The 19905-nt window shown below is 33.8% G+C and overlaps 2 protein-coding genes across 4 annotated transcripts in view; both read left to right on the forward strand.

Moving 5' to 3' along the window:
• Positions 1 to 1240, forward strand: part of Nedd4 (E3 ubiquitin-protein ligase Nedd4) — a 144687-nt gene extending 143447 nt beyond the window's left edge. For all 3 annotated transcript variants that reach the window (XM_072523307.1, XM_072523309.1, XM_072523308.1), the window contains one exon: positions 946 to 1240. In XM_072523307.1, coding sequence (XP_072379408.1) covers positions 946 to 1048 — 103 coding nt within the window. In that variant the 3' untranslated portion in view covers positions 1049 to 1240. The remainder of the gene's footprint in view (positions 1 to 945) is intronic.
• A 15788-nt stretch (positions 1241 to 17028) lies between these two features.
• Positions 17029 to 19905, forward strand: part of LOC140434798 (armadillo repeat-containing protein 6 homolog) — an 81265-nt gene continuing 78388 nt past the window's right edge. The window contains exon 1 of the mRNA XM_072523318.1: positions 17029 to 17404. Within this exon, the coding sequence (XP_072379419.1) occupies positions 17288 to 17404 (117 nt within the window). The 5' untranslated portion in view covers positions 17029 to 17287. The remainder of the gene's footprint in view (positions 17405 to 19905) is intronic.

Consider the following 19905-nt stretch of genomic DNA (forward strand, 5'->3'; position numbering starts at 1 on the left):
CCCGAAGACACAAGGAAGTCCAAAAAAAAAAATGTGTTTTCTGATTAAATAACGTAAATTCATATTGATATATTCATACTTTTCATTAAACCGTTTAACGTAAATTTACCTTATATAGCAAATATAGAAGGGGCCGTCAGGCCTTCTATATACCGCTCCGCGGACTAGGCCCTTAAGGCAGATCGAATGAAAGATCTACTCGCGAAATCCGAGCACTGAGGTCATGTGCGGCATACATGGGCTTGGTGGCCGGACCCCTCTCGGGTGCTCAGCCTTCGAGGAGAACAAAATTTATTTTGCCAAATCGGCGGCTGAGTGACCGAGCACACTCTGTTCCGGACATAGAGTCATCAGCTCAGGCTGATGGCTCTATGGTCGGAACACACGCTCTTTTTTCTTTAAGTAAATAGGGAGAAAAGCCTAGATGTGGCTACCCCTACAGTTAGGTGGCATAACCACATTCACTAAAAACCGAGGATGTCCTATTACCCAGGGCATCTTAAGTAAATTTCAGATCATAAGCCTCCTCACGTAAGTCACACGATGAGGAGGGGTGGTGGAAAAGCCTGGGGGTCAGATAGGTACTACTTCGACTAGCGAAGTGTGACCGGTTTGATCTCCGGACATGTGGATCCCATTCTTACATTGGTATACACATGTTCCTAGGGGCAGGGTTGATCACTGCGTGTGTGTGTGTGTAAACAACAATAGGTGTAATAAATTCCTTATTTTAATTTTTTAAATTATTTCTTTTTTATTTCCGGAGTGGAAATCTAAACGTCAAAAATATAAAATGTAATTTTTGTTGCAATCAATTGCTGTTTACTTCCATATCAATATAATATTTCATTTAAATATAAGGTCATGAGATCGAAAACTGTGATAAATACACATCTAGAAAGCATTATATCCTAAAAATATTAATTTAAACAATTTTTATTTTAGTTTCAATCGACTAGATCTTCCTCCTTATGAAAGCTACACACACTTAAAGGATAAGCTAATTAAAGCGATCGAAGGTTCGCAGGGCTTTGCAGGTGTCGATTAGTATATATAATTAATCTAAAATGTTGCATTTTACCTTAAAAAATCTGTCCAATACTGGTAATTTAAGTTTTATTTATAGTCTATTGAATTATACATATATTATATATTTTATAGCTATATGTAAGTTGTTGTTTTTATTCTGTATACTTTGTAAATAATTCAAGTCTATTATTATATATTAATCGATATCATATTGTATGATGTATTTCTCTTGTGTGAAGATCCCCGCACTTTGTAATCATACAAGGCTGGAAAGAATGACAGAGAATTAGAGACTAAACTTAGAGACGCAACTGTTAACTGCTATTATCATGTGGTTCCTAAACAGAAGTGAATAGTTACACTATTCTCTCGTAGCACTCATGGCAGCTTTAAATTTCGTACTATCTTGTACCGTATGAATTTGTCATGCATGTGATGTAGGACTAAACAGGCATCTGGTCTATTCATGAAGTTGGTGATCGCCGTCTTGATCTGCAGCGCCCTCTTAACAAGATTATATGCACATACAGTTCCTGTTCAAATTATTAGACTCACACTAGAAATATTAGGTTTTTGAATTTCAGTACCTTAAAAGTATGTTCAAAGCGATACAGAGCTGCTGAATGGTCATGCTACATAATTAAGTTGAAAATGGTAGAACTTTTTAATTCAATTGTCAAAACTTGACAGTTGGCAATAGAATGTGCTAAACGTTTGCAGTGACTCGACTTTGTTTAACTTTAGTTTTTTACTTAAATTAGGGATTGGTGTTTAACTTCTGTAAAATTTGCAATGGTGAGTGTTGGTATTGTTTTATAGTAATGTTAATTTTTAATCATAAAACAAGACGATTAATCTCCGATTGGAATTTTTTCAGATGAGTAAATGTAAAGATCTTTCTGTTGAGCAAATCTCATCTGTTACTGCTCTATTAGATATTATCACATATAGTCAAAGAGAAATGCAAGAAAATTTAGTGTATCTCAATCGTCAGTTAGAAGGTTGGGTCAAAAGCTTAAAGAGAAATGTCCTGATACGTCGGTTCGCAAGGGTCGGTCATCCCCAGAGGGCAACAAAGTTTAAATAATTTGGTTGTAAAACATATAAGAGCCACTTATAGAGACATTAGGAATAAGTAATTATCAAAAATTAAGTTAATACAAATCATTTTGGTTTCATACTTTATAATTGTTATTCGCCTTTTCAGGTTTGCTTTAGTGATAAAGCAACATTTCAAATTATGGATGATAACGTCTAATTTGTTCAAAGACGCTCAGAGAACCATATGCGAAGGGATGTAAAATTAAAATAATTAAACATCCCACCTCAGTAATGATCTGGTCTGTAATGAATGCTAAAGGAATGGGACGTTTATATGTGGTAGAAGTAACCATGAAGACCAGTATAAAAGAGTATTGCAGACAAGATTGGTTCCACTAATGAATGAATAGTTTGGTAAGGGTCACAAGGTCTTTATGCAAAATAGAGCACCTTTCCATATAGCTTAAAGCATTAAAATTTTTTTGATGGAATAAGAAATTCTTTTATTACCATGGCCCGACAACTTACCAGACACGAACCCCGTCGAAAATGTCGGGGGGTGCCTAAAAAGGAAATTGGCCGAAAAAATAATAGCAACAAGATTTGGTTGCTAGAGAGAATCATTTTTTAATAAAACCATAATGACCATTTAAAAGAAGTAGCAGCAAGATGCATAAATAGCATGCCTAGGTGAGTGGCTAGAAAGAGGCGAGAAGAGGAGCATGGTTCGATTACAAGTGCAGACAAGCAATAGAGGAAAGAAATGAAGCACAAAAAATGTATATAACAAGAAAAACACGGGAAAGACGAACATCATTTGAAGTCGCAAGACGGAAAGCAGACAAGATATGCAGAAATAAAAAAAGAGCCTATGAAAATGGACAAATAGAAAAAAATGGAAGAAAATTTCAAAAACAACGAAATTAGAGGTACTTACGAATATTTAAAAAAAAAAAATAAAAAGTGGGTACAAACCTCAAACAAGTCTATGTAAAGATGAAAGTGGGCAAATAATCAGTGACCAACAGAAAGTCACAGAAGCTTGGAAGCATTATTTTCAGACCCTACTTGGTACACAAGTAAACATGGAAGATGAAATGGGTACGAACTACGTAGAAGAGAATGGAGTAGAAGCTCCAACCATAGAGGAAGTTCTCGAAGCTATTAAGTCCCAGAAAACCAATAAAGCCCCGGGAGTTGACGAAATACCAGCAGAATTGTGTAAGGTAGGTGGCGACCACCTAGCAAGTCACATCCACGCGCTCATCAAAGACATATGGCAAGAATAGAAAATACCCGACGACTAAAGGAAAAGTACTAGGAAAAGAGACGAACTCCAGTGCAAAAATTACCGTGGAATTTCTCTACTATGTACAGCATATAAAGTCCTCACGTATATTATAAACCATCGTCTCCAACCACTAGCAGAAAATATTATTGGAGAGTATCAGACGGGCTTCCGACGGGGAAGATCGACACTTGTTCAAATATTTACAGTCAAACAGATCTTGAGTAAATCATGGGAACATGACATTGATGTTCACAACGTGTTTGTAGACTTCAAACAGGCATACGACCCGCTCAAAAGGAACAAACTCTACAATATATTGGCTGAATTGGCAATACCACACAAGCTAATTAGACTTATTAAAGCCACAATGGATGAAAATCAGGCATGTGTACGAATACAAAACTACCGGACAGACTTTTTCAAAATTTCGCAGGGACTAAAGCAGGGAGATGGGTTGGCCCCAACTTTGTTTAACCTGGCACTGGAGTATGCGGTTAGGCAAATGCAAACTGGACGAGGAAACCTACTGACCAACAGAATGGTTCAACTGGCCGCTTATGCCGATGATATTAATATGAGCAGAACATCAACAGGAGCACAGGAAACATACAAAGATTTAAAAACACAAACAAAAAGGCTAGGTCTAGAAATTAACACAGAAAAAACAAAAATAATGATACAGACGAGAAGAAATATAGTCCCACAAAACATTATACATGAAGATGACATGGAAACGGTTGGAAAGTTACCTGGGAGTAGAAATATATACCGACGGATCAGAAAATGGAGAAATACAGAAGAGAATAACGCAGGCAAACAGAGCTTATTTTGCCCTCTCCCATATATTTCGGTCTAAAAATGTTCACAGAAATACAAAGATGAGAATCTATAAAACCTTAATTCAACCAATAGCATGCTATGGCAGTGAAGCATGGGTCCTGAAAGAAATATTCAAAAGTAAACTCGACACATTCGAAAGGAAAGTACTGAAAAGAATACTAGGACCTTTGAGGGAAAACGGAATCTTCAGAAGTCGATACAACAACGAGCTTTATCAACTTTATAAGGAAGCACCACTGTCAGACTTTATTAGGATACAAAGATTGCAATGTGCCGGACATGTGATAAGAATGGGAGAGGATCAGACAAGCAAGGGTGGAGGCAAAAAATAAAGGAGGCCAAGGCTCAATTTGGGCTGTAGTGCCGTAGAAGAAGAAGAAGAAGAAGAAGGTCAGTGGCTGCACTTCTTAAATCCAAGGGTGATTTCTCAAAATATTAGTATTTTGGTAAAATTATGTGATAATTTCAAATGTTTTGATCAATAAATATACAAAAAGGTTGTTTATACTATTATTTATGTAATCCTCATAATATATATTGCTAACATAGTTTTAATTATAATTGATTATGAAACAAAGAATCCCAAAATTTTCTATGAAGTGAGTCTTATAATATGAACAGGGACTGTATGTACTACTAAAATAATTTTCTACACAAAAATTTAAATTGTACCATTATTTAAATAGTATTTTTGTTCAAACTACACAATACTTCAAATAAGAAATGACAGAGATGAGAATGAGAAATAAGAAATAACAGAGTCGGACAGTTAATCAATAATAATTATAAGCTACAAAAATTGTGATGGGACAATATGCATCGAAAGCTATTATCCTGGGCCATGTTTTACATTATACTAAGTAGTATATTTTTTCTGGACTGAAAATCGAAACGTTAATAAAATATATGATTTTGATTTCAATTATGATTTATTTCCAGAAAAATTTACCAGTGAAACATAGTTATGGGTTGCAAGGGATAGTGATGCGCAACATATAGTCTGTCCTATCCAAATGTCAACCTCACCTGCACGTATTATGATCTAGATCATGGTCATCTAGTACATCCTGCTAGATAACTAACGAGGCTCTGACGTCCGAGTGTTTCCCGGCATAGGCAATCCCCCACTTACTGACCAACTGCTTCGGGCGGATGAGTTGGTAAGTGGTAGGGCACTCTTTTGTCCTGGAATTGAGAAATTGGTTGCGAATGCGGAGGCACTATAAATTAGTCAACGGCATAAGTATGCAAAATAAAAGAGAGCTACTTCATTAAAGGTCTGTTGGTACTCCTAGTTTTAACTATCATGGTTATAAATAATTTAAGTCAAAACATTAATGATCATGGATCTCGGAACCCAATATCCGAAAGGAGAGGACAATCTCAAGATTACAGGCCCTCTCAGATCGTTAATTTGCTTCCAAATGATATTGCAAAATGTGGTTTAAGTATTTTATCGAATTAAAAAGTTATCGTTAAAAAGTATCGAAATTAAGTTTTATTTATAACTAAAGTACATATTAAAAAGATTGTAAACGAAATAATTAATTATGTTCGATATTATCGTAAAAGTAATGGTAATCAGGAGGGATAAAAGATTTTAAATCTTGAAGATGTTTCTATTTCTGAGCCTTTATTTTTCTGTTTTCCAAATTCATTTGGGACCAAACACGGCATATTTCTTGTCTGTTTTTACGCTGCGGTAGTTCTACCCATAAACCATCAAAGTTGAGTTTGTAGAAAATAAAACCTTCAGGTATATATTACCATAAAATTTATTAACATAAAAATAGACAAGGCGGTCATTTTCTACAGTGGAAACCAGTCAAGAAAACGCGAATTTGGCACAGGTTTCGTAGTACGAGAAGAATACCTGAACAGTATTATAAGTTTCACGCCCATTAGTGAAAGGCTTTGTTATATTGGACTGAAAGGAAAATATCTCAATTATATCAGCACATGCTCCGACAGAAGATAAAGACAACTCGAAAGAACGCATGAGAAAATTCCCAAACAAGACATGCAGATAATCTGTGGAGACTTCAACGCAAAAATTGGCGAAGAACCTAACCTAAGACCGACAATAGGACAACACAGCCTCCACGATATCTTAAACGACAATGGACAAAGGCTCGTAGAGCTAGCATCGGCTAACAATATGCTTGTAAAGTCTACTATGTTCCAACATAAAAACATTAATAAACAGACTTGGGTCTCTAATGACCACTCCAAGCGGAACCAAATTGAGCACGTAATTATCGATGCTAGAGATGGAAGTAATGTGCTGGATGTAAGAAACCTCAGGGGAGCAGATGGAGATACAGACCATCACCTAGTAAGAGCAAAAATCAGGTTGAGAAAATCTTCAGAGAAACCTACGGCCAACGAAGCATTGGGACAGTGGAACATCGAGAAAATGCAAAATGAGGAAATCCGAGAAAATTACAAACAAGAAATTAAACAGCATCTAAATACAGTAGACCAGAGCAATGATGTCGAAAGGCTGTGGCAACAAATGGAAAAATCAATTACGGAGTCAGCAGAACTAATAATAGTAAAAAGCAGGAAGAGAACAAGGAAATGGTTTGATAGAGAATGTCAAGAAAAACTACACGACAGACAGATAAAGCGAAACATTACGCTTCAACAAGGAACAGCAGAAAGTAAAGAAAACTATGCAACTTCACGCCGAGAAACAAGAAAATTAATTAGAGAGAAAAAAAGGAAGTACGAACAATAGAAATATAAAGAAATGGAAAGGAATAGGCAACAGGTAAATAGTCGAGCATTTTACAAATCAGTGTCAAACGAAAATAAAGGCTTCAGACCTAGATGCGTGTCTGTACTCAGAAAAAATGATGAATTAATAATAAATGTAAAAGAACTGCTCCAAACATGGCAAGAATATTTCAAGACTTTACTAAACATACATCAAGAGGAAAAACATGGAGAAAATATATATTTTGGGGTGGACCTACCGGTAAAGGACCCCAAAATAGATGAAACATTTCAAGCAATTAACAAATTGAAGAACGGAAAAGCTCCAGGCTCTGACAATATACTGGCTGAATTCAGTAAGTACAGAGGAGAAACTCTACATAGACAAATACACAAACTAATAACACTTATATGGAACGAAGAGAAAATACCAACAAAATTGCACGAAAGTGTAATAATCCCCATCCATAAAAAGGGAGACAAAACCAAGTGCTCTAATTATAGAGGCATCTCGCTACTTAAGAGCGTAGGAGCAAAATTTCGGGCCAATGCTTTTTAAATGCATTCATTTTTTTTCGAATCCTGAGGAAACTAACAAATATTTTTGAAAAAATTAAACGCAGAATGAAAGATTACATTATTACCGAGGGCCGAAAGTCACTTGAATAAACAAAAAGTTTTTTTGAAAGAGATATTTGAAATTAAAAATCACACTAAATTTTCTATTCTTTTTCACCCCTGTAACTTATTAAAATAAACATAGATGTTTTCAGGGACTTTCGGCCCTCAGTAATAATGTATTCTTTCATTCTGCGTTTAAATTTTTTTAAAATATTTATTTTTCTCAGTATTCGAAAAAAATGAATGCATTTAAAAAGCATTGGCCCGAAATTTTGCGCCTACGCTCTTAATACGGCATATAAAATCTTATCGAACATCCTATTAAGTAGGGTGACACCGTTTGTAGAAAATTTCATGGGGGAATACCAAGCCGGCTTCAGAAAACAGATCGACCATAGATCAGATCTTTCTCTAAGACAGCTGCTTGAAAAAGGATGGGAATTCAATAGAACTATCCATAATCTCTTCATATATTTCCGGCAAGCGTACGACAGCATTAAAAGGGATCATATGTGGAATGCAATGGCAGAACTTTCAGTTCCAAAAAAAGTTATCCAGCTTGTTAAGTTATGTGTGAATAGCTGTAGATCCAGAGTACGGATAGGTAACAAACTCTCAAAATCTTTCGAAATAAGCAGTGGCCTGAAACAAGGAGATGCGCTGTCACCTCTGCTCTTTAATATCATCCTGGAGAAAGTAGTAAGAGCAGCACAACTTAAAACAGAATTACTGACAGTAAATGGACCAAAATTACTACTAGCATAGGCAGATGACATTGACATTGTGGGAAACACAGTCACTAATGTGAAGGAGACTTTTAATAAATTGGAGGTAGAGGCAAAGAAAACTGGTTTAAGGGTAAACGAAGAGAAAACCAAATACATGTGCATCAACAGACAAAAGGGACGAGATAGAATAGGGCAAAATATCACAATAGACCCATATAACTTTAAAAGAGTGGAGAGATTTAAATATCTCGGAGCAACAATCACTGCAGATAACGATATCGCCAAAGACATTAAAAGAAGAATTCAGGCAGCAAACAGATGTATGTACAGCCTCCATAATACTATTAAATCTAAAAGCCTAACACGAACATCAAAGATTAGAATATATAAAACGATAATTAGGCCGGTGCTCATGTATGGGTGTGAGACGTGGACCCTGACCAAAGAAACTGAAAGAAAACTTAGATGTTTTGAGAGGAAAATCCTCAGAAGAATCTTTGGGCCTTATCTTCTTGTACTACCTCAAAAATGTGTAACAAAACATTTTTCTTTTTACCGGTAACTCCAATTGAAATAAAAAATACAATCGATCAACTAAAAAATAAGCCTAGTACTGGTATTGATAACATATCTGTAAAAATAATAAAACTGATAAGTGATCATATATCGATTCCTTTAACCCATTTAGTTAATCTCTCAATAACAACCAGCCAATTTCCATCCATATTTAAAATGGCAAAAGTTATTCCAATCTTCAAAAAGAATGACCCTCATGATATTTCAAATTATAGACCAGTATCTGTCCTTAGCATAATTTCAAAAGTAATAGAGAAGGTTGTATACAACAGAATGTTAAATTTTATAGAATAATACAATTTATTAACTCCAACCCAACACGGCTTTAGATCAAAAAAGTCAACACTCACGGCTGCATGCAGCTTGTTTGAGCGTATTTATGATGAATTAGATAGTAGAAACCACGTGGCAGGACTATTTTTTGATCTATCACGTGCTTTTGACTGCTTAGACATAACATTTATTCGCAATAAATTATATAACGTTGGTTTTAGAGGGATATTTCTAGAATGGATAATAAATTTCTTAAGTGACAGGAAGAGTGTTGTTAAGATGAAAGAATCAAGCTCAGAACCATACACGACAAATAAAGGAGTACCACAGGGATCCGTGCTGGGACCATTATTATTCCTAATTTTTATTAATGACCTACCAGATCACATAAGGGCACTTATAATATCAATGTTTGCTGATGATACCTCGTTAATAGTCTCTGCACGTACACTAGAGGAATTAAAAATGACAATGAAGACTGTTGTTGACTGCTTTATACGCTGGTGTAATACCAACAGACTAATATTAAACATTGACAAGACGCAAATTATTTATTTTCATTCATACAACTCATCTAAATATGACTATATCTTAACCATCCACGATAGAAACAATATATTATCTTCCACTCACTCTACAAAGTTCTTGGGTGTATTCATTGATTGTAATCTCAAATGGTCAGAGCAAGTGAATTCAGTGAACATGAAATTGAATAAAGCTTTTTATGCTATATCCAGAATTAAAAACACACTACCCATCTCGGCATTAATGAACGTTTATTATAGCCTTGCTTACAGCCACATGTGCTACAATGTAATTTTGTGGGGGAACTCAGTAGATAGTAACAAAGTGTTCATTAACCAAAAAAAAATTATCCGTAAAATTTTTAATTTGGATTATCAACAGTCTTGTAAACCAGTTTTTATTAAACATCAAATTTTAACTTTCTACTGCCTATATATATATAAATGTTTACTTTATGTCAAAGAGGAAATCAATACATTTCCAGTAAATTCAGACAATCACTACTACAATACAAGAAGTGCTGAATCTTTACGAGTTCCTAAACACAGACCATCCAAATTTCAAAATTGCTTCAGATATATGGGACTGACCTTAAACAATCATTTGCCAAAAACTGTGAAAGAACTACCACTTATCTCTAAATTTAAAAAAAATGTTAAAGATTTACTCTTAAGAAAAGCATATTATTCTATAAATGAATATCTTGAGGACAAACTGCAATAGCTTCATATTTTACTTGTAAAAATGTTATTTTATATATTTTATGTTTCGTCAATTTCTTTTACACTGTGAATATTGTATTATACACACTAATGTTTTTTATACCAAATTCTGTAGTAACGTATCCTATACATTTATTTTGAATGTCTTAAAGGATCAATAAAGATGACTATGACTATGACTATCACGACATTAATAGCAACCAATACCGAATGAGAACAAATGCTGAGGTCAAGCAGATGTATAGAGCGAATGACCAAGAGATTAAATCCCAACGTCTAAGATGGGCTGGCCATGTCCATATACTCCCTAATAACCGCCTTGCCAAATTAATATGGGAGGAAGCCCCCACAGGAAGAAGGCCCTTAGGACGTCCACGAATGTGATGGAGAGACAATATATGGTCAGATCTAATAACAATGGCGCTACCCACTGAAGGACGACCGTTCAAGATGGAAGCAAGTTGTTCAGTCAGCCAAAACCCACCCCGGGTTGTAGTGCTACGAGAAGAAGAAGGTATATATTTAATAACTCTAATATCAGTCACAATTTTGTTCCCTGGTCATATGCTGGCATACATCTGGTTTTCCGTAAGTTACCCATTCGGCCTCATATGGATAGGGATTTTGTCTACCTTCACGAGTAATAGAAAGATAAGTGGAAGGCAGATATATATCACGTCCTTTAATTTTAGTTTCTATTCGACTGTGGTTGGAGTCACACTCCATTTGACTATGTTCACGTTCTAAGTGTTTTTGTTCAATTATTTGATTTCTACTTATAGAACAAAAAAGCAGTGCATTTGCCATGATACTGTTACGGTTTTGATATGTACATCCATCACTGTACACCGTAAGTGGCAAGTTGCTATCCGTAAACCGTGTAATATAGTCCACAACCAAAGAGGCAAACGAAGAAGCGGATAAATCAGTTTTTATTTCGCTAAACCAATAACACATATAAAATAACATGTTTTGTCTTTATATTCATTATGGTGAAATTATGGCAACATAATTTTGTTTTATAATATACAACATTTGCGTTAAGGCTGGGACATACCTTAACAGCTTGTAAATCCATCATTAAAACTATGCTTGATTCATCTTGAGCTAGCATGGTGTCATTCCGTTTTTCTTGCCTTGCTCTTTCCTTCTTAGTAACATGATTGACAAAAGATTCCTCATCCAGGTAAAGTTGACAACAAATGTCACATTTATCTTTTTTGGGCCGGTATATAGAAATTCCTTTCTCATGAAATAGCTCGTCAAATGTTCTTCTACTCATAGTCTGCCTACTTTAATTGTTGCACTTCAATAGATACTCGCTATATAAAGCTGCAATAGATCGAACAGTCTGGTCTACATATAATTTGCTTGAGCTTTTACGGTAGTAGTGGGACGGTAGTTTTGGTAGCTCATCTAAAAACATCTTTAAAAACTGCTTGTCACCATTCATTTTATGTAGTTCTCGTCTCGTTCCTGTTTCTTCTGACATATTTAACTCGTTAATATTGTGTTTAGCTTTCTTAACCCATGAACTTACTTGAAATTCACCCAAGCATAAAGTAGATAGAAATAATTTTTTACTACATTTGTCTTTTGACCATCAATTGGTAAAGTATATAACATTGAAATAATTTCTGAATGATATTTCATTTTTTGTATACCTTCTTTTGACAGTTATGCCTGTAATATTATTAGCCACAAAAATTTTCCGTCGTTCCCATCTCATTTTCCAAAATTTGTTGAATATTTCTTTTCTCGTATCTTTTACATGTTGGAACAAGCACGTAATTTACTTTTTAGAAACTGATTTGAATAACAGCGTGGTCCCATTTTTTTCTCAGGTTTAGGAGCAATTTGTTTGTATACTTTTGTTTCAGGATCTTTTTGAAAACCAAGATACACTTTACCGCTTTCTCGTAGTCTTTTGTTTGCTTCTCTTTTCCAAGATTGTCTCTCAGGTTTTCTCTTTTTAATTTTACCCATTTGTGTGTCTTCAATATTACTGGATACACTTCTTACATGTTCTTCATTGGTATTATTTACATTGATATTCAAATCTAATTCTTCATTTGATTTTGAAATTTTGTATTGTTCTTTTTTCGGTGATCTTCCGATATTTCTTCACTTATGCTGGGTGTGTTGCTGTCCTTTAAAATTTCGAAAACTTCTCATTGTTCCAAACCTCCTATATTTTCTTCATATCGATAGTATTTTCATAGATATTCAACTATAATATTTCGCATGATTCTGAAATTTTGTATTTTTCTTTTTTCGTTGCTTCTTTTGATATTTCTTCAGTGCTGGCTACGGTGCTGTCCGTTAAAATTTCGAAAACCTTGTCATGTCCAAATATTTCAACCACTATATCATCAGAGCTATTAAAACATTATTGTGATTTCTTTGACAATAATTAATTAAATATTGGTGTGTTCCGAAATAAATTTTACATTTATCTTACAGATAAGTAACCGCAACATAATTTGACGTGAAAAGACCGGGACATTTTATTTTATAAATAAATGTCTATCCTTCAGATAACAATCTGTCAGATAGGACAATATTTATCTGGAGATCAAAAGACAGGTCCTTTCATGCAAGAAGTTTATTATTTTAAAAATTTAATTTTTAATTATTTTGAAAATTTTGTTGATCCTAAAAAATTGGCTGCGTATTTGGCGATCGGTAAAAAATATAATACAAAACTCGAGCTTTCCCAACAAATAAATTGCCAAACTAGAATTACACTGGTTTTATACGTAGGTCGATTTCATAAGACGACTTATGTTTAAAAGTTCAGCAATTCTCCAAAAGTGACTTATTTGTTATGAAAGTTGTACAACAGATTAAAATGTTATTCTGTTGTCGTCCTAACCTTAAATAGGAGGAAGATAGAAAAAATTAAGTGAAGTGATTGTAGATGCGATTGATTGGATCCCCCGTCGAATGGTGATGGGCAAAATCACTAGTAATATATAATTTGTTTACTCTGTAACGAAAACCGTTCTTATTGGTCCAATTGGAGCGTGTGATGCGTTAAAAAAAAGGGAAGGGGATAAGGATTACATTAAGATAGAAAAAAACAAACAACATGACTACCAAAAGGGCACTACACCTTATTCTCGTTTATAATGAATGTATAGTGACATACGAGATATCACATGACAGTATGGATGATAATAGACATACTATAAGGTAAATTTGCTTTATTGACCTGAAGAAAGCCTCCGACTGAGTACAAAATAAACAACTAATCGAATCTTAATATGCGACATAGCAAATAAAAAGGGAAAGTTTAACAAATTTATTAAGATAGAAAAAACAAATAAGGCGACTACCAAAAGGGCACTACACATCATCTTCGTTAATAATGAATGTATAGCGACATACGAGATATATGTCATTATGGATAAAAATAGATTTACTATAAAACAAATTTTGATTTATTGACTTCTGCTGAGGCGTCTGGCTGAGTACAAAATAAACAACTGATCGAATGCTAACATGTGACATAGCAAATTAAGTGGAGAAAAGATGTCGACTACAAAAGAAGCATTTTAGTAGAACATCACACATCCTAGAATCACGATGCGTTAGAATCGAGCCACGTTCTAGTTTATGTATAATATACACACAACCAAACTTATATGGAATGATCCTATATTTGTTATTATTTCAAGCGAATTTAAAAAAACCAACATACGAAATCAAATACCATTTATTTTAAAGTAATTTAATCACCAATGCATAAAAATTAAAGAACGCGATAAATTCTTGAAATAACAAATTGAAACTATTTTATTTAAAGTCAATAGCATACAAAATTTTAATGAAAATCTATTATGTTTAAAATTTTTTTATTTATTTATGATTTTGTTAGTAGTTAGTGTTACCACCCTAGCCCTTATGCAAGCTTCAATTCGCGTGGGCATGCTCCTAAACAAATTGTCAACATTTTTATATTGTATATTGTTCCATTTTTCAAGACTAGCTTATACTAACAGTGTAACATACCTGCGAGCTGTTAAAGTTTGGATTAAAATTAAATGAGTTTTTTCACTGATCATAATTTCTCCCCAGAACATGAAACTTCCTTCTTTATATTTGTGAACAGATCTGACAGTTTCCGTTCTTGCTTGTCTTCCTCGTCCTCTAAGTACACGAATCATCTGATTTTACACAAATCCTGGTTTCGTGTGAAATAGAACATTTTGCCACTTTCCAATTTTCCAGTTTTGGTGCTGAAGACACCAATTTAGGCGATCAACTAACACGAGAATCTGTAAATGTCTATTGCTGTATAGTCCTTGGGCACGAAGTCTTTTTCTTATCGTTTCAACTGAAACATTTATACCTGTAGCTTTTAAAATTTGTATTTGGAGCTACGGGTGAAAAATTGTTGGATCTCTTTTAGCTACTTAAACAATGAAACGATCGTGTCGAGTCGTTCTTACTTTTTGGCGACTTTGTCTTGGTCTATTCTTAAGCGTTCCTAATTTCTGATACCTAGCATCGGTTTTTGACACAACGCCCTGTGTTATGTCTACCACTAAGCTATACCCCTCTCAGGGTTTTCGTAGTGGAAGATCGTGTACAGAGGCAATATTCGTCATCAAGCAAATTACTGAGAAATCACTAGAGTATAATAAACCAGCATTTCTGTGCCTCATTGACGTGAGGAATGCATTTTACAGAGTAAAATTCAAAAATTTAATCTATTTTCTGTATAATAGATATCATAAAAACTATTGAAATATATCTACCAACACAACAAAATGGAAGGTAGAATAGTAGAACACCTTACAGAACCAGACATAGGCAGCTTACAGACATAGGCAGCGGAATAAGGCTCATTGAGCCCTTTGCTCTTCAATTTAATCATGCATGAAATTATCAAAAGTGTCAACAAAGGAAGAGGATACAGAATGGGAAACAAAGACGTAAAAATAATCTGTAGACGACGCAGTATTGAAGAAAACTTAAGCTGAAGATAGTTTGCAAAAACTAGTCCAGAGATTTAACATAAGAGCAAAATAATTTAATGTGACAACCTTAACTCAGAAAACTAAAACAATAGTAATCAGCAAAGAACCAAATAAAATACCCGACACAGCAACAACACAAATGCTGACGATACTGGAGTTCTCTCTCCAGGAACACATAGAGGGACACTGAGGCACCCGTCTGTGTTCGATAGAGCACAGGACCAGTTGAATAGAATTGTCAGGTTGTGCAACAAATGGAGATCCACAGTCAATCCCTCCAAAACACAATTAATTTTATTAAAATCCCCTCGCAGTCTTGATGCTGGGAGGAACCAGATAGTCCTGCAAGGAGAAGGTCTTGATTACAGAAACTCGGTGTCCTACTTGGGAGTTGATTTTAGTAGTACTCTCAACTGGGACATTGACATCAAAACCACCCTAAACAGGGTAACAAAAAGAGCTAGACTCCTGGGAGCGATGTCTGGAAAACTCGGAAATACCTCCAATAAAACTCTCTTGCACACCTACAAGACTTTCATCAGGTCTATTATCGCATACAAGTTATGTGTCTACGCGTCACTAAATCCTCGTCAAACCAACGCCATTATGGCAACAGAGGAGAATTCTCAGAAAACGCATGAGGAAATGTTCAGATTATCCGTCAGCACTAATTCACCAAATTGCAAACATAACATTAATAAAGGAGAGAGTCCGACCTCTCAGCAAAAGATACGTCCTCCGTACACAGTAGCTGGCTCCAACAACAGAGCTAAGCAAACTTTAAGGACTACCTGTTACCGTCGAGGCCATATATTCACCTGGCTCCCCCTAACCAAAGTTCCATTCCCTCCAGCTAAGCTGGTACACTTTGCTGACAACGAACTTCCTGATGAATAATACGATATCCTCTAAGCAACTCTCCTCAAATATCGCAGATAAATTAACTGCACGCCAAAACCGCTAATTATATAATAAGCCGTTCTCAGTGTGGTTGGTAACACCAGTGGTACCTTCTGCTCAAGGCTTGGTCGGCTAATCTAAATTCTCTCTCATAGAGCTTCTTTTCTGTATCACCACTATCTAAGCCCCCGCTCTATAGTCGCATACCACTTCAAAATAATGGATTCGCAACTAATGTTGCTCGTCCCCTCAAAAGCTCCCGCAAAAAAGGGAGCAGCCCCTCCTTAAAGAAGCGCAAGCTTAACAAAGGTTTTAACGTTCATATTCGATTTACAACAAAAAGGCTACTGGAAACAGCAGAAATGTGAGTATTGAGAAGAATTACAGGAAATACGCTGGGAGATTGAAAGAGGAAGACATTAGAAAAAAATGTAACATACAGTGTATAAACGAATGGACACTAAACAGAAAAAAATAATGGCACAACCACATAAGTGAAAACCACAATGAAAGTAGTATCTCAAAATTGCACAAAAATAGCTGTGATGTAAAGAGATCAGGTAGAGAAGGGATATGCCATGCAAGGACTTGCATAACATTATAGACTTGCATGGCCTATGGCCTAGATGTCAAGCTACTTTAATAACTAAGAACCTGTAAGTTTATTTCATCGAGTTAGAATCTAGATTCAAATTTATTTCGATAAAAATGGCAACATGGATTTTTTCATAAGTCATATGTCAAGTATGTCAGCTTAACTGTCATTACTGTCACCGAAAATATGAATATTTGGCAATTTTGTTTTCTCGTCTCGTCGTCTTGCGGAATGTCATTTTGCTAACTTGTTCTTGTTCAGTTCATGTTGAGTTGGTCTTAAGAAGGAAATCTTCTGAGAAAGAAGTAACAGCTATTGTTTGTTTAAAGAGTAAACATCGATATAAATTGGTACCATTCAATATTCACCAACTCAATATTAATTTGAACATAAATTAGCAACTGATTAGTAGTAATACAAAAAGTGGGCACAAAGAACCAAATATGGTGTTGGTTATATCTCAAGAAACCTTTGACGATGCTGTTCGTGAAAATATTGAAGATTTGGGATTATCACCAGAAGAAGCTTTGAGAGAAGCAGTGACCCAATTTGAATCCCAAGTAAGTGCCTGATTTCATGTTTAATGTAACTATGGCTATTTAAACAATGAAAATGTTTTATGCAAGCAGCCAAATAAATTCTATCAATAAATAACTTATAATAACGTCTACAATAATAAAGACTATCTATTTTATTGTTTTTGCTATTATCCTGAATGTTTAGTGTTGTTATTTATTTTCTCCAGTTTGAATAAGTGAATTGTAACAAGTATTTGCATTGCCTTTAACATCAAAGTAATTATTATTTCTCAAATTAATTTTTTGATTGTTCTTTTCTTTTAATAGATAATTGTCTGTCAGTTAGCAACTAAAAGTGATTTGATGATCAACACAATTATTTACATAAAGGATTACTGCACACAGTTGCCAATTTTATTTAATTCTAATAATCTGAAACAATTACAATAAGGGTAGAAAGTTTAATACATTTAAAATATAATTGTATATTTCAAATCCTTTAATAGTGGCAATGATGTTTACCTTGTAAGAGTTACTGGTAATTAATGTTCTTTGCATTGGCCTTCCCTTAATCATACAAATCCTTGAATATATATTTAACATTATGATGTATTTTTATATTTTTACATTATGATGTATTTCTCATTGCAGCATTGATGAGTATAAAATATAATGAAACAGCTTATATACTAGCTAAATTATTACTTTTTTATTTTTATTATTCAAGTTAATCTGTTTTTCTGTTAATTTTTGGTTAATCATTTTTTCCATTGCTGGAATAACAATATACTTAAAACTACACAGACAAAAAAAGTTTGTCAACAAAAATATTATTTCTGATAAATAATATTTTTAGTACTTAAGTTGAACAGTGTTTGTCTTTGTATTAAAAATTCTTCATGGGCTTAAAAATATCGTACACTTCATATGAACAGTTTTTATTTTTTTCTTATCTCTTTTTTGTAATGTATATATCTTATTAATTTTAATGAGTGCCTTTCTGAAAATTCGTTATTCTTTTCATATATCGTAGCCTATAATACAATATCTTATATCATAATTTAAAATTACATATGCACGTTCTTCCTATACTCCAGTTGTTCTACTCCAGAGAGTTTTAACTATCACAATACATTCTGAAGGTTTATTTCCTATATTAGAAAAAAAGAAGCATATAGCAGTCTACTATATGGTATATATTTCAGGTTTGATCATTTTAAATTCAAAGTATTTTCTATAAGTAGTTGATTAGCTATAGATCTTTAGTGATTTAGCTTTTAAAACCTCTAAAACAATTGCCACCCTTAACTAGTATATTAACAAAGATACTGTCTAATTTATGATATCCACCAGAAAAGTGACTTGTTTTTCATTACTGTTGAACATAGTCATCTTTATACATGAGAAACAAATGGTTGCACACTTATTTTTGTGTTTTTTGTCTATTATTGCTAAGTAGCAGGTACTTATTTCTTTACCTACTACAATTTCAAATTATTTTGGCTTTTATGAATACACTATTTAATATGGAGATTGTTGTTACAACTCTATACAGTTTTTGTAGAACAGAAGAAAGATCTTTTCAGTCTTCCCTTTTTCCCCAATTAGGTATATATTTATTTAAAAAATAAAATAAGTTCTTAAAATACATTGTAATAAAATTGTTATATAACAAAACATTGTTAATAAAATACATTTAACACATCTTTCCTTTTTTATTATTAAAAAAATCCTTTATAAAAGGTATAATAATAAAAACTCTATCAATCTACATCACAGAGCATTTTCGGAATAACTATTCCATCATCAGTCCTATCTGGATGTACATGTTTGAAGCCACTAAATATATGGATAAAAACCGTTTAAATTTTGTTTGATTAACTTTGAGTTACATTTTTGATAATTAAAAATTATGATGTTTAAGTTACAAAAGGAATTGATTACATGGCAACGTAAGACTCCACTGGGGTTGCTAGTCCTTAGAGGAAGTGTCAGTGAGGTAGCCCAGTCAGATTATGCAAAAATCATCAATTTCACGGCAAAATTTTTCTCAGATATCTGAAGCTTTTAAGACATAGGTGGGGGTTACTAGATGACAAATAGATGAAAAAGTACTCATATTTTTACCTTGCGTTTTTTTTAAACAATAATTTATGGTCACAATTTGATTTTTTGTCTATAAGTTTTTTTCCTTATATTTTACATAAACAATATTTATATCATTTTTTTATATCAAGAATATCTTTATTTTCCCGTTTTTAATATTAATATTGATAAATAATTTACGGATATATTTGCAAAAAAGCAGTTTTTTGCACTAATTTAAAAATTTTATTAATTTTTTTATTAACAAAATAAACTGTTAATACATTTGAACAGCGAGGAATTACCGTCTTTTTATCCCTGAGGCTAAATATTTAAACTATTGAACTTGCTCTATTAATGATGCTAGACACATTTAACACATTTCATAGGATTCTTTAAGACATAAACTATCTCAAAAGTTAAATGCCTATTGCGTTTTCATTGAAATTATTTACAAA

Source organism: Diabrotica undecimpunctata, chromosome 2 (assembly GCF_040954645.1).
Source record: "Diabrotica undecimpunctata isolate CICGRU chromosome 2, icDiaUnde3, whole genome shotgun sequence".
NCBI classification, from domain to species: Eukaryota; Metazoa; Arthropoda; class Insecta; order Coleoptera; family Chrysomelidae; genus Diabrotica; species Diabrotica undecimpunctata.